This window comes from Coregonus clupeaformis, chromosome 19 (assembly GCF_020615455.1).
Source record: "Coregonus clupeaformis isolate EN_2021a chromosome 19, ASM2061545v1, whole genome shotgun sequence".
Classification (NCBI taxonomy): Eukaryota; Metazoa; Chordata; class Actinopteri; order Salmoniformes; family Salmonidae; genus Coregonus; species Coregonus clupeaformis.
The window spans coordinates 16,374,010-16,388,472 of record NC_059210.1 but is presented as its reverse complement, the minus strand read 5'-3'; the positions used below and the strand labels follow the sequence as shown (position 1 = coordinate 16,388,472).

Genomic DNA, 14,463 nt, shown 5'->3' with positions numbered 1-14,463 from the left:
CAATGCATTAGTATACGTCATGGAACGTTGAGTCAAATACACTGCTCAAAAAAATAAAGGGAACACTTAAACAACACAATGTAACTCACGCTCCAAGTCAATCACACTTCTGTGAAATCAAACTGTCCACTTAGGAAGCAACACTGATTGACAATACATTTCACATGCTGTTGTGCAAATGGAATAGACAACAGGTGGAAATTATAGGCAATTAGCAAGACACCCCCAATAAAGGACTGGTTTTGCAGGTGGTGACCACAGACACTTCTCAGTTCCTATGCTTCCTGGCTGATGTTTTGGTCACTTTTGAATGCTGGCGGTGCTTTCACTCTAGTGGTAGCATGAGACGGAGTCTACAACCCACACAAGTGGCTCAGGTAGTGCAGCTCATCCAGGATGGCACATCAATGCGAGCTGTGGCAAGAAGGTTTGCTGTGTCTGTCAGCTTAGTGTCCAGAGCATGGAGGCGCTACCAGGAGACAGGCCAGTACATCAGGAGACGTGGAGGAGGCCGTAGGAGGGCAACAACCCAGCAGCAGGACTGCTACCTCCGCCTTTGTGCAAGGAGGAGCAGGAGGAGCACTGCCAGAGCCCTGCAAAATGACCTCCAGCAGGCCACAAATGTGCATGTGTCTGCTCAAACGGTCAGAAACAGACTCCATGAGGGTGGTATGAGGGCCCGACATCCACAGGTGGGGGTTGTGCTTACAGCCCAACACCGTGCAGGACTTTTGGCATTTGCCAGAGAACACCAAGATTGGCAAATTCGCCACTGGCACCTTGTGCTCTTCACAGATGAAAGCAGGTTCACACCGAGCACATGTGACAGACGTGACAGAGTCTGTAGACGCCATGGAGAACGTTCTGCTGCCTGCAACATCCTCCAGCATGACCGGTTTGGCGGTGGGTCAGTCATGGTGTGGGGTGGCATTTCTTTGGGGGGCCGCACAGCCCTCCATGTGCTCGCCAGAGGTAGCCTGACTGCCATTAGGTACCGAGATGAGATCCTCAGACCCCTTGTGAGATCATATGCTGGTGCGGTTGGCCCTGGGTTCCTCCTAATGCAAGACAATGCTAGACCTCATGTGGCTGGAGTGTGTCAGCAGTTCCTGCAAGAGGAAGGCATTGATGCTATGGACTGGCCCGCCGGTTTCCCAGACCTGAATCCAATTGAGCACATCTGGGACATCATGTCTCGCTCCATTCACCAACGCCACGTTGCACCACAGACTGTCCAGGAGTTAAGGAGCATGCCCAGGCGTTGTAGGGAGGTCATACAGGCACGTGGAGGCCACACACACTACTGAGCCTCATTTTGACATCAAAGTTGGATCAGCCTGTAGTGTGGTTTTCCACTTAAATTTTGAGGGTGACTCCAAATCCAGACCTCCATGGGTTGATAAATTTGATTTCCATTGATAATTTTTGTGTGATTTTGTTGTCAGCACATTCAACTATGTAAAGAAAAAAGTATTTAATAAGATTATTTCATTCATTCAGATCTAGGATGTGTTATTTTAGTGTTCCCTTTATTTTTTTGAGCAGTGTATAACATACTTTTAAAACCTTATAAAGTTGGTTTTGTAGCATATACTGGGAGTTTTATATTTTTTTACTGATGTTATGATTGTCTATTTGTTTCATATCTGCAACGTACTTAAAACGCTGTCAGTTGCACTTTAAAATGTAGGTCACCGGTTACTTTGTGCGCTAAACATGACATTTTTTTTATTTGCAATGGGAAGTAATAGTTGTACATTTCGATTGGGAAATGCTTAATGGTTGTGTTTTTGTATTCTTATGATTGGGACCTACTGGCTTATTATGTCAGAGTTTATGGATTGCTTATCCTTTAACATCATGCTGTGTGTGACTACTGTCATGACTTCTGCCGAGGCTGCCTCCCCTTCTTGTTCGGGCAGGCTTCGGCGTTCGTCGTCTCCGGAGTATTACCACTGCCGCCCCAATCATCATCACAATTGTCTTGTCTCGTTATCACACACACCTGGTTCTAATCCCCTAATTAGTCCGTGTATAATTGTTCCCTCTGCCCCCTTGTCCTTGTGGGTGATTGTTTATTGTGAAGGTTAGTGAAGCTTGTGTATTTTGTTCAACGGGAGTATTTTCCTGTGTGCCTTGTATTTTCCAGTGCACCTGTTTTGTGCCCTGGAGTGTGTTTGACGCATTTCTGCGTAACCCTGTATTTTTGCGGATTAAAGCCTGTTATTCTGTGATTTACCCTCCTGCGCCTGACTCCTTTAACACCACCTCATCACTACTACTGTCTTTCCATCGGCACTTAAATAGTGGTGTAGTGGTGCCTGGAGAAGTGGGTATACTCTAATTTTGCCAAATAATTCCCAAACAGCCTGCCCAGTGAAGCAAAGGCACCCTGTGTGAAAAAACAGCACATGATGACATTTGAACATCACAAATAGCCTACTAACCAACATTTCGGACTAAACTTTTTAAATACCTGGTTTATATAACCATTGTTGCCTTAGTTAGCATTTACTGGTAGATATTATAAGTTGAAACATCTTTCCTACCCTACCGGCTACCGATGCCATTCTTCTGTGATCTGCTCCATGCCAAAACCAGTTGAGCGCTGCACACTCTTGAAGCCTGCAGATGATATTCCGCTGAAACTAGGCTTGCGTGGCGCGCATGTGATTTTAGCTTATCCTGATAATTCATGTGAACACTTGGTGGTCTATAGCAGTACCCCTAAAAATAGGCTTTAGATGAGGCAGGTGAACATGCAACCACAACACTTTAACAGCATTAGATATGAGATCCTCTCTAAGCTTTACAGGAATATGGCTCTGAACATTTTCTGCAACACCTCCACCATAGGCATTCCTGTCTCTTCTGTAGATGTTATATCCCTCTATTGCTACTGCTGTATCATCAAAGGAATGATCTAAGTGAGTCTCAGAGATTGCCAATATATTAATGTTATCTGATTTTAGCAAGTTGATTTCACAAACCTTATTTCTAAGGCTACATACACCGAGTGTACAAAACATTAGGAACACCTGCTCTTTCCATGACATAGACTGACCAGGTGAATCCAGGTGAAACTTATGATCCCTTATTGATGTCACTTCTTAAATCCATTTCAATCAGTGTAGATGAAGGGGAGGAGACAGGTTAAATAAGGATTTTTAAGCCTTGAGACAATTGAGACATGTAGGGTGAATGGGCAAGACAAAATATGTAATTATTCTAAGCTGACATATGGAATTGTTTTAAGATGGTCATACTATGGATCATTTAGCTGTGTGATTTTGAATTGTAAACCCCTTTAGGCATAAAAATAAATAAATAAATACAATGTTTTGATAAAATATTGAATTTGGCCTTTACTACTATAGCTCAGAGAAATGCATTGAATAAAACATTCATAAATGGCAAAACATTATTATTATTTTTTTTTTTACACAAATTTAACCCCTTTTTTGGGTAGTCAGCAGGCTTACAGGACACAGGGTATTAGGGCTAACATATAATACAAAGGGGAAACTTGAATGTGGCCTGAGATACATCCTGTGTCGCTAAGAACGGCGCCAGAGGGGGTGGATGCCGTTTTATGGACTCTTAACCAACCGTGCTATTTTGTGTTTTTTTTTTGCATTGTTTGTAATTTATTTTGTACATAATGTTGCTGCTACCGTCTCTTATGACTGAAAAGAGCTTCTGGACATCAGAACAGCGACTACTCACCTTGAACTGGACTAATTATTTTTCTTTAATGAGTCAGAAGAGAGGGATTTGCTCCAGACACCCGACAGGGCCCTCATCCCCGTCATTCGCAGTAGAAAGAAAAGGAGATATCGCAGAAGGAGATCGGGTGCTTGGTAAGGAGCCGGAGACGAGTGGCTAATCTGCCTTTGCCATCGATACTATTGGCCAATTTACAATTGCTTGATAATAAAGTGGACGAACTACAGGCACGAATATCCTACCAACGGGACATTAAAAACTGTAATATCTTATGTTTCACCGAGTCGTGGCTGAATGAAGACATTAATAACATATAGCTGGTGGGTTATACACTGTATCGGCAGGATAGAATAGCAGCCTCTGGTAAGACAAGGGGTGGTGGTCTATGTATATTTGTAAACAACAGCTGGTGCACGATATCTAAGGAAGTCTCAAGGTTTTGCTCGCCTGAGGTAATCTCATGATAAACTGCAGACCACACTATTTACCAATAGAGTTTTCATCTATATTCTTCATAGCTGTCTATTTACCACCACAAACCGATGATGGCACTAAGACCACACTCAATGAACTGTATACGGCCATAAGCAAACAGGAAAACGCTCATCCAGAGGCGGCACTCCTAGTGGCCGGGGACTTTAACGCAGGGAAACTTATATCCGTTTTTTTTTCTACCAGCATGTTAAATGTGCAACCATAGGGAAAAAAATAACTTTATAATAACTCCACATAATAAAGCATTTATAATGGATTAGTAAATAGTTTATTCATCATTTATTAATAATTATTCCCACATTTGTAAATGTTAGTAACCTAGTTATTCACACATTTATTAACAACTATTAAAGTATTTAATAATTCATAAGATTATTCATGAGATGTTTAATATAGGTCTTTATAAACCATGTACTTATAATTAGTTAATTATTTTGCATGGCCTCATCTACTTTGTAAATGCTTTCTAAATGTTTTGAGTGACCAGTGTAATGTCTCAAAAAAAGATGGACATGCCATTGGTAGACATTCCAGCAGTACCTGATGTTCCGTCAGGTCTCAAAATAAACATATCAATGGTTAATCAATAAGCACATAATAAAGAGGATGTTTATGAAAAATACAGTGCATTCGGAAAGTATTCAGACCCCTTCCCTTTTTTCCACATTTTGTAACGTTACAGCCTTATTCTAAAATTGATTAAAATAAAAATGTTCCTCATCAAGCTACACACAATACCCCATAATGACAAAGCAAAAACTGGTTTTGAGACATTTTAGCAAATGTATAAAAAAAATATTTTAAAAGATACCTTATTTACATAAGTATTCAGACCCTTTGCTATGAGACTCGAAATTGAGCTCAGGTGCATCCTGTTTCCATTGATCATCCTTGAGATGATTCTACAACTTGATTGGAGTCCACCTGTGGTAAATTAAATTGATTGGACAAGATTTGGAAAGTCACACACCTGTCCATCCAAACTGAGCAATCGGGGGAGACGGGCCTTGGTCAGAGGGTGACCATGAACCCGAAGGTCACTCTGACAGAGCAGAGAGATCTTTGATGAAAACCTGCTCCAGAGCTCTCAGGACCTCAGGCTGGGGCGAAGGTTCACCTTCAAACAGGACAATGACCCTAAGCACACAGCCAAGACAACCCAGGAGTGACTTTGGGACAAGTCTCTGAATGTCCTTGAGTGGCCCAGCCAGAACCCGGATTTGAACCTGATCGAACATCTCTGGAGAGACCTGAAATTAGCTGTGCAGCGACACTCCCCATCCAACCTGATAGAGATTGAGAGGATCTGAGGAGAAGAATGGGAGAAACTCCCCAAATCAAGGTGCGCCAAGCTTGTAGTGTCATACCCAAGAAGACTTGAGGTTGTAATCGCTGCCAAAGGTGCTTCAATAATAATAATAATAATAATCTGAGTTAAGGGTCTGAATACTTATGTAAATGTGATATTCGGGGCGGCAGGTAGCTTAGTGTTTAAGAGCGTTGTGCCACTAACATGAAAGGTCACTGGCCCAAATCCCGAGCCGACTAGGTGAAATATCTGTCGATGTGCCCTTGAGCAAGGCACTTAACCCTAATTGCTCCTGTAAGTCACTCTGGATAAGAGCGTCTGCTAAATGACGTAAATGTAAAAATTTTAATATTTCAGTTTATTTTATTGTAGCCAAAAAAAAAAAAAAAAAACTTTTTGCTTTGCCATTATGGGGTATTGTATATAGAATGATGAGGGGGAAAAAACTATTTAATCCATTTTAGAATAAGGCTGTAACGTAACAAGATGTGGAAAAGTCAAGGGGTCTGAATACTTTCCGAATGCAATGTATATATTTTATGTTTGCATGTCCAAAATGGAATGACCCATTGGCTTACCCCGGCCTCAGACCATTTAAAGAATATATGTCTTGATTTTAACCTGACTGAACTTTGTTTGCAAAACCCACACAGATTAATGTAAAAAATCCAGCCACCTCCTCACTGATTGACCTAATTCTGTCAAATAGCTCCCACAAGTGGTGTCTTTGCTAATGATCTCAGTGATCACTTTCCTATTGCATGTTTTAGAGATACCAAACAGATTAACACTGATCCTTGAATAAGTATGAAGATAATCATTTATTATTTTAAATCCCCACAAGCTTTTCCTAATGTATTACTCTGAAGTTTCCTCTATCAGATGCATGCCTGACTGAATTATCTCTAGAACTGTTTGCATCAAAATATTTTCTCTATGGCAGACACACACGCACCCTTTAAATGGTTAGTACGGGACAGCGACGGGTGAGGTTGTGTCTCTCTCTGGCGGAAGGTAAGCTTGGCTCATATGGTGTCGAGTAAAGATTAAACCATGTATTTAGATTGTAGGTAGGTAGGTATTGTAGTTAGGTATTGTAGGTAGTTTATCTAGGTAGTTATTGTAGGTTATTGTAGGTAAGTATTGTATTCGGCTGAGCCCGGTGAAGCACGAGGCTAGCTAACTCACTACCTGGACCAATAAAGCTAGCTAGCTAGCGGGTAGCTACTGGTAACTATTAGCAACTGTGGATAGTTTCCAATGTTATTCCACGCTTAAGAGTACCTTTAATTATGCCAGCTAGCTACCTACCATTCAGCTGTTTTTCTAACCTCATTATCTGAAGCGTTAACGCTAGGTAGTTAGTAGCTACTGTACTCGAAATGTAGCTACCTGGATAGCTAACTAAACAATAGCTGGAATGACCTGACATTAATATTTGGAGACGCTTTCTCTCCGTTGGGACAGATGCGAACTGGCTGAATCGATTCAGTGGCTAGATTTGCACTTAACTGGCTAACAGTAGCTACTAAGGGTAAGCTATAACCTACATTTCTTTTTGTTTTGTTTTTACATACTGGTAACCAGAGTCGTTTAAGGGAATTCGGGACATGGGTGACTAGCTAATGTTAGCTTGGCTCTCTGTGTGTTCGTGCCATGGGAGGAGGGGTAAGTTCGTTGGCATAGAGCAATGGCTAGCTAGTATGCTAACTATTCTAGCTAACTAACTGGCTGAATAAGTTGACGACGTACTCACTCAAACTGTCAAAACTACCCCAAAACTTTACACAACGTTAGACACGGACACGAATGATCAGCTTGGCGTGTTAACACACTGGTGGTTTGTTGTAACCAAGTATTGGTGCTAAACCGTGTTATTGGAGGCTGGCATGCTAGTTGGCTTTGGCGTCATATGATTCGGTGTACCAAGTTAGCTAGCTGAATAGACTAAGTTGGAGTCTATTCCTAGAAACATTGAATCGCTGTAGTTTACAACAATTATAATTTCTAAAGTGGAAGTTGGGAGAGTTATATTTGAGTGTTTCAGTGAAACGTAAGTGGGGGAGGCCCCGCTCTCTCGCTTTCCCAGATGTTTAGTTCATTTCAATCCGATCTCCTTTGCATTATTGTAGCGTTTCTCTGTAGCCTGTCAACTATGTGTCTGTCTATCCCTGTTCTCTCCTCTCTGTACAGGCCATACAAACGCTTCACACGTGGAATTCCAGGTCTCTGGCAGCCTCTGGAACTGCCGTTCTGCGGCCAACAAGGAAGAGTTAATCTCAGCCTAAGCTACCCTCCAGTCCCTCGACTTCTTGGCGCTGACGGAAACATGGATTACCACAGAAAACACTGCTACTCCTATTGCTCTTTCTTTGTCTAACCATGTGTTCTCAAATACCCCGAGAACATCTGAACGGCGCGGCGGTGGCACAGGAATCCTCATCTCTCCAAAGTGGACATTCTCTCTTTTTCCCCTGACCCATCTGTCTATCTCCTCATTTGAATGCCATGCTGTCACAGTCACTAGCCCATTCAAGCTTAACATCCTTGTCATTTATCGCCCTCCAGGTTCCCTTGGAGAGTTCATCAATGAGCTTGACACCTTGATAAGTTCCTTTCCTGAGGATGGTTCACCCCTCACAGTTCTGGGTGACTTTAACCTCCCTACATCTGCCTTTGACTCATTTCTCTCTGCCTCCTTCTTTCCACTCCTTTCCTCTTTTGACCTCACCCTCTCACCGTCCCCCCCTACTCACAAGGCAGGCAATACGCTTGACCTCATCTTTACTAGATGCTGTTCTTCTACTAATCTCACTGCAACTCCCCTCCAAGTCTCCGACCACTACTTTGTTTCCTTATCTCTCTCGCTCTCCTCCAACATTACTCACTCTGCCCCTACTCAGATGGTAATGTGCCGTTGCAACCTTCGCTCTCTCTCTCCCGCTACTCTCTCCTCTTCCATCCTATCATCTCTTCCCTCTGCTAAATCCTTCTCCCTCCGATATCCTGATTCTGCCTCCTCAACCCTCCTCCCTTTCTGCATATTTGGACTCTCTATGTCCCCTTTCCTCCTGGCCGGATCGATCCTCCCCTCCTGCTCCGTGGCTTGACGACTCAATGCGTGCTCACAGAAGAGGGCTCCGGGCAGCCGAGCAGGAAAAGGAGGAAAACTAGACTCCCTGCGGACCTGTCATCTTTTCACTCCCTCCTCTCTACATTCTCTTCCTCTGTTTCCGCTGCTAAAGCCACTTTCTACCACTCTAAATTTCAAGCCTCTGCCTCTAACCCTAGGAAGCTCTTTGTCACCTTCTCCTCCCTGCTGAATCCTCCTCCTCCTCCCCCTCCCTCCTCCCTCTCTGTGGATGACTTCGTCAACCATTTTGAAAAGAAGGTTGACGACATCCGGTCCTCATTTATTAAGTCAAATGACACCGCTGGTCCTGCTCACACTGCCCTACCCTATGCTTTGACTTCTTTCTCCCCTCTCTCTCCAGATGAAATCTTGCGACTTGTGACGGCCGGCCGCCCAACAACCTGCCCGCTTGACCCTATCCCCTCCTCTCTTCTCCAGACCATTTCCGGAGACCTTCTCCCTTACCTCACCTCGCTCATCAACTCATTCTTGACCGCTGGCCATGTCCCTTCCGTCTTCAAGAGAGCGAGAGTTGCACCCCTCCTCAAAAAACCTACACTCGATCCCTCCAATGTCAACAACTACAGACCAGTATCCCTTCTTTCTTTTCTTTCCAAAACTCTTGAGCGTGCTGTCTCTAGCCAACTCTCCTGCTATCTCTCTCAGAATGACCTTCTTGATCCAAACCAGTCAGGTTTCAAGACTGGTCATTCAACTGAGACTGCTCTTCTCTGTGTCACGGAGGCTCTCCGCACTGCTAAAGCTAACTCTCTCTCCTCTTATCCTTCTAGACCTATCCGCTGCCTTTGATACTGTGAACCATCAGATCCTCCTCTCCACCCTCTCCGAGTTGGGCATCTCCGGCGCTGCTCACTCTTGGATTGCGTCCTACCTGACAGGTCGCTCCTACCAGGTGGCGTGGCGAGAATCTGTCTCCGCACCACGTGCTCTCACCACTGGTGTCCCCCAGGGCTCAGTTCTAGGCCCTCTCCTATTCTCTCTATACACCAAGTCACTTGGCTCTGTCATATCCTCACATGGTCTCTCCTATCATTGCTACGCAGACAACACACAATTAATGTTCTCCTTTCCCATCTTCTGATAACCAGGTGGCGAATCACATCTCTGCATGTATGGCAGACATATCAGTGTAGATGTCGGATCACCACCTCAAGCCGAACCTCGGCAAGATGGAGCTGCTCTTCCTCCCTGGGAAGGACTGCCCGCTCCATGATCTCACCATCACGGTTGACAACTCCATTGTGTCCTCCTCCCAGAGTGCAAAGAACCTTGGCGTGACCCTGGACAACACCCTGTCGTTCTCCGCTAACATCAAAGCGGTGACCCGATCCTGTAGGTTCATGCTCTACAACATTTGCAGAGTACGACCCTACCTTACACAGAAAGCGGCACAGGTCCTAATCCAGGCACTTGTTGGCTGGGCTCCCTGCCTGTGCCATTAAACCCCTACAATTTATCCAGAACGCTGCAGTCCATCTGGTGTTCAACCTTCCCAAGTTCTCTCATGTCACCCCGCTCCTCCGCACACTCCAATGGCTTCCAGTTGAAGCTCGCATCTACTACAAAACCATGGTGCTTGCCTACGGAGGGGAATGACACTTCCTTACCTTCAGGCTCTGATCAGACCCTACACCCAAACGAGGGCACTACGTTCATCCACCTCTGGCCTGCTAGCCCCCCTACCTCTACGGAAGCACAGTTCCCGCTCAGCCCAGTCAATTATGATTCGCTGCTCTGGCACCCCAATGGTGGAACAATGGTGGAACAAGCTCCCCCACGACGCCAGGACAGTGGAGTCACTGACCACCTTCCGGAGACACTTGAAACCCCAACCCCCCATAAAAAAAAAAAAAAAAAAAGGTGGTTGTCCCACTGGCTATCCTAAGTTGAATGCACCAATTTGTAAGTCGCTCTGGATAAGAGCATCTGCTAAATGACTTAAATGTAAAAATGCTGGCTTGCAAAGTGATGTGTAATTCCTATTGGAATCCAGCCAGAATTAGGATATCTAATAAATCACCCGCAAACCGTATTCACAATGACTGCCAAAGTAATTGAATACTGAGACTACAACAATCATCTAAACTGGAACAACCATCTCAGTAACTACTTACATATTGGATTAGTGTAGAAAAATGTGGAGTACCAGTCAAAGGTTTGGAAACACCTACTCATTCAAGGGTTTTTCTTTATTTTTTACTATATTTTACATTGTAGAATAATAGTGAAGACATCAAGACTGTGAAATAACACATATGGAATCATTTAGTAACCAAAAAAGTGTTAACAAATAAAAATATATTTTATAGCCACCCTTTGCCATGATGACAGCTTTGCATATTCTTGGCATTGTCTCAACCAGCTTCACCTGGAATGCTTTTCCAACAGTCTTGAAGCAGTTCCCACATATGCTGAGCACTTGTTGGCTGCTTTTCCTTCACTCTGCTCTCCGACTCAACCCAAACCATCTCAATTGGGTTGAGGTCGGGGGATTGTGGAGGCCAGGTCATCTGATGCAGCACTCCATCACTCTCATTCTTGGTAAAATAGCCCTTACACAGCCTGGAGGTGTGTTGAATCATTGTCCTGTTGATAAACAAATGATAGTCCCACTAAGCCCAAACCAGACAGGATGGCGTATCGCTGCAGAATGCTGTGGTAGACATGCTGGTTACGTGTGCCTTGAATTCTAAATAAATCACAGACAGTGTCACCAGCAAAGCACCCCCACACCAGAACACCTCCTCCTCCATGCTTTATGGTGGGAAATACACATGCAGAGATCATCCGTTCACCCACACCGCGTCTCACAAAGACACGGTGGTTGGATCCAAAAATCTCCTATTTGGACTCCAGACCAAAGGACACATTCCCAACGGTCTAATGTCCATTGCTAATGTCTCCTGATTCACACAGTCCCCTCTGAACAGTTGATGTTGAGATGTGTATGTTACTTGAACTCTGTCAAGCATTTATTTGGGCTGCAATTTCTGAGGCTGATAACTCTAATGAACTTATCCTCTGCAACAGAGGTAACTATGGGTATTCCATTCCTGTGGCGGTCCTCATGAGAGCCAGTTTCATTATAGCACTTGATGGTTTTTGCGACTGCACTTGAAGAAACTTTAAAAGTTCTTGAAATATTCCGTATTGACTGACCTTCATGTCTTAAAGTAATGATGTACTGTCGTTTCTCCTTGCTTATTTGAGCTGTTCTTGCCATAATATGGACTTGGTCTTTTACCAAATAGGGCTATCTTCTGTATACCCCCCCCTACCTTGTCACAACACAACTGATTGGCTCAAATGCATTAAGAAGGAAATAAATTCCACAAATTAACTTTTAAGAAGGCACACCTGTTAATTGAAATGCATTTCAGGTGACTACCTCATTAAGCTGGTTGAGAGAATGCCAAACGTGTGCAAAGCTGTCATCAAGGCAAAGGGTGGCTATTTCAAAAATCTCAAATCTCAAATATATTTTGATTTGTTTAACACTTTTTTGGTTACTACATGATTCCATATGTGATATTTCATAGTTTTGATGACTTCACTATTATTCTACAATGTACATTTTTTTTTTTACAAATAAAGAAAAATCCTTGAATGAGTAGGTGTGTCCAAACTTTAGATTGGTAGTGTATATTATATACAGTATCTTTGTGTAGCATAAAATGTATCAACCAATCAATGTACATGCAAAAATACAGATATTAAAACAAAACAATTCTGAAAATCACACTGCGAATTAGAGCACGCTGGGAAATATGATATATGGTTCTATATAGAACCCTTCTTGCCTTCTAAAGTATCTTTCTTGCATTCCAAATAATAATTCATGAACACTTTCCTCTAAAAACGGTTATTAGGATGTTAAAGGTTCTAGGTAGAACCCTTTGCCTTACAAAAAACCATTGTCTTCCAAAAAGGAATCTTCAGATCAAAACGGTTCTTGGTAGAACCCTATCCCTCCTTTTTTCTAAGAGTGCATACCTTACTTCATTGTTAAATAAAATACATACAAGTCACCAGACCTGATCACAGGGATGGTTAACTCTGGAGATCCCTTCGATCTCCACTGAGTTGGGTGGATCTGCTTTTAGTTTTTTGCACCTTACGTGTGTAATGATATCCAAAGCACTCTAAGATTTGAGGAATTGGTGCCTCTAGGGGACATTTTTACTGAAGATGAAATTCGTACATGATATTAAAAGAGAAGGACTGGCAACCAAACAACAACACCCATTGGGCTAAGGACTGCTTCTTTTTATGGCATTCCAATTGGTATTTGCAACATCATGTGTCTCCAATGATGAGAAATCAACAAAAATATTGCTTCCATACACTCTTAGAAAAAAAGGTTTCCAAACTGGTTCTTCGGCTGTCCCCATAGGATAACCCATTTTTGGTTCCATGTAGAACCCTCTGTGGAAAGGATCCTACATGGAACCCAAAAGGGTTCTACCTGGAACCAAAAGGGTTCTCAGTAAGTGTTATGGATAATATGAATAAAGAAAGTGCTTACCATATGGAGTGACTGTGGCAGAAGTCCAGCGCAGAGATGATCTGTCTGAAGAATTTCCTGGCCTCCTTGGGTGTTAACCGTCCCTTCTTTACCAGGTAGTCAAAGAGCTCTCCCCCTGAGACGTGCTCTAACACCAGATACCTGGGAGGTGGGGGGACAGACACATTTGAAAGATGAATGAAAAAAGGGAGATTGGAAAAGTAAGGGGGAAGAAATAAGGAAATAAATTAAGGAGAGAGAAAGAGAGATAATTAAGAAGTGGGGCCTTTTTTAAACATCACACTTGAGAGACATCCAAAGGATCAATGTTTTCCTCAGGGAAACTTTTCAAAGAACCCTTATGACCTAGAATAATACGAAAATGTATATCTGAACTTGACTGAAGAAAGTGGATCAGGAGAGGTTAGTTTCCAAATGGCCCTTAGAATTGATCCAACACAGATCCTGGATGAGTTATTTGATTTAACTACAGCCTTTAGATACAGTGCATTCGGAAAGTATTCAGACCCCTTGACCTTTTCAACATTTTGTTACGTTACAGCCTTATTCTAAAATTGATTAAAAATATATATATATATCATCAAATCGACACACAATACCCCATAATGACAAAGCAAAAAGTGTTTTTTTGACATTTTTGCTAATAAAATACATTTTAAAAACGGATATAACATTTACATAAGTATTCAGACCCTTTACTCAGTAATTTCTTGAAGCACCTTTGGCAGCAATTACAGCCTCGAGTCTTCTTGGATATCACGCTACAAGCTTGGCACACCTGTATTTGGGGAGTTTCTCCCATTCTTCTCTGCAGATCCTCTCAAGCTCTATCAGGTTGGATGGAGAGCATTGCTGCAAAGCTATTTTCAGGTCTCTCCAGAGATGTTAGATCGGGTTCAAGTCCGGGCTCTGGCTGGGCCACTCAAGGACATTCAGAGACTTGTCCCGAAACTACACCTGCATTGTCTTGGCTGTGTGCTTAGGGTTGTGGTCCTGTTGGAAGTTGAACCTTCGCCCCAGCCTGAGGTCCTGAGCGCTCTGGAGCAGGTTTTCATAAAGGATCTGTCTGCCCTTTGCTCCGTTAATCTTTGCCTCGATCCTGACTAGTCTTCCAGTCCCTGCGGCTAAAAAACATCCCCACAGCATGATGCTGCCACCACCATGCTTCACCGTAGGGATGGTGCCAGGTTTCCTCCAGACGTGACGCTTGGCATTTAGGCCATAGAGTTCAATCTTGGCTTCCATCTGGCCACT

At 43.2% G+C, this 14,463-nt stretch overlaps 1 protein-coding gene across 1 annotated transcript in view; it reads right to left on the bottom strand.

Annotated features, from left to right (window-relative positions):
- The window catches only part of brsk2a (BR serine/threonine kinase 2a), a 616,067-nt gene that overhangs the window by 187,295 nt on the left and 414,309 nt on the right, over positions 1–14,463 (bottom strand). Inside the window, exon 4 of the mRNA XM_045227105.1 lies at positions 13,210–13,350. Coding sequence (XP_045083040.1) covers positions 13,210–13,350 — 141 coding nt within the window. The remainder of the gene's footprint in view (positions 1–13,209; positions 13,351–14,463) is intronic.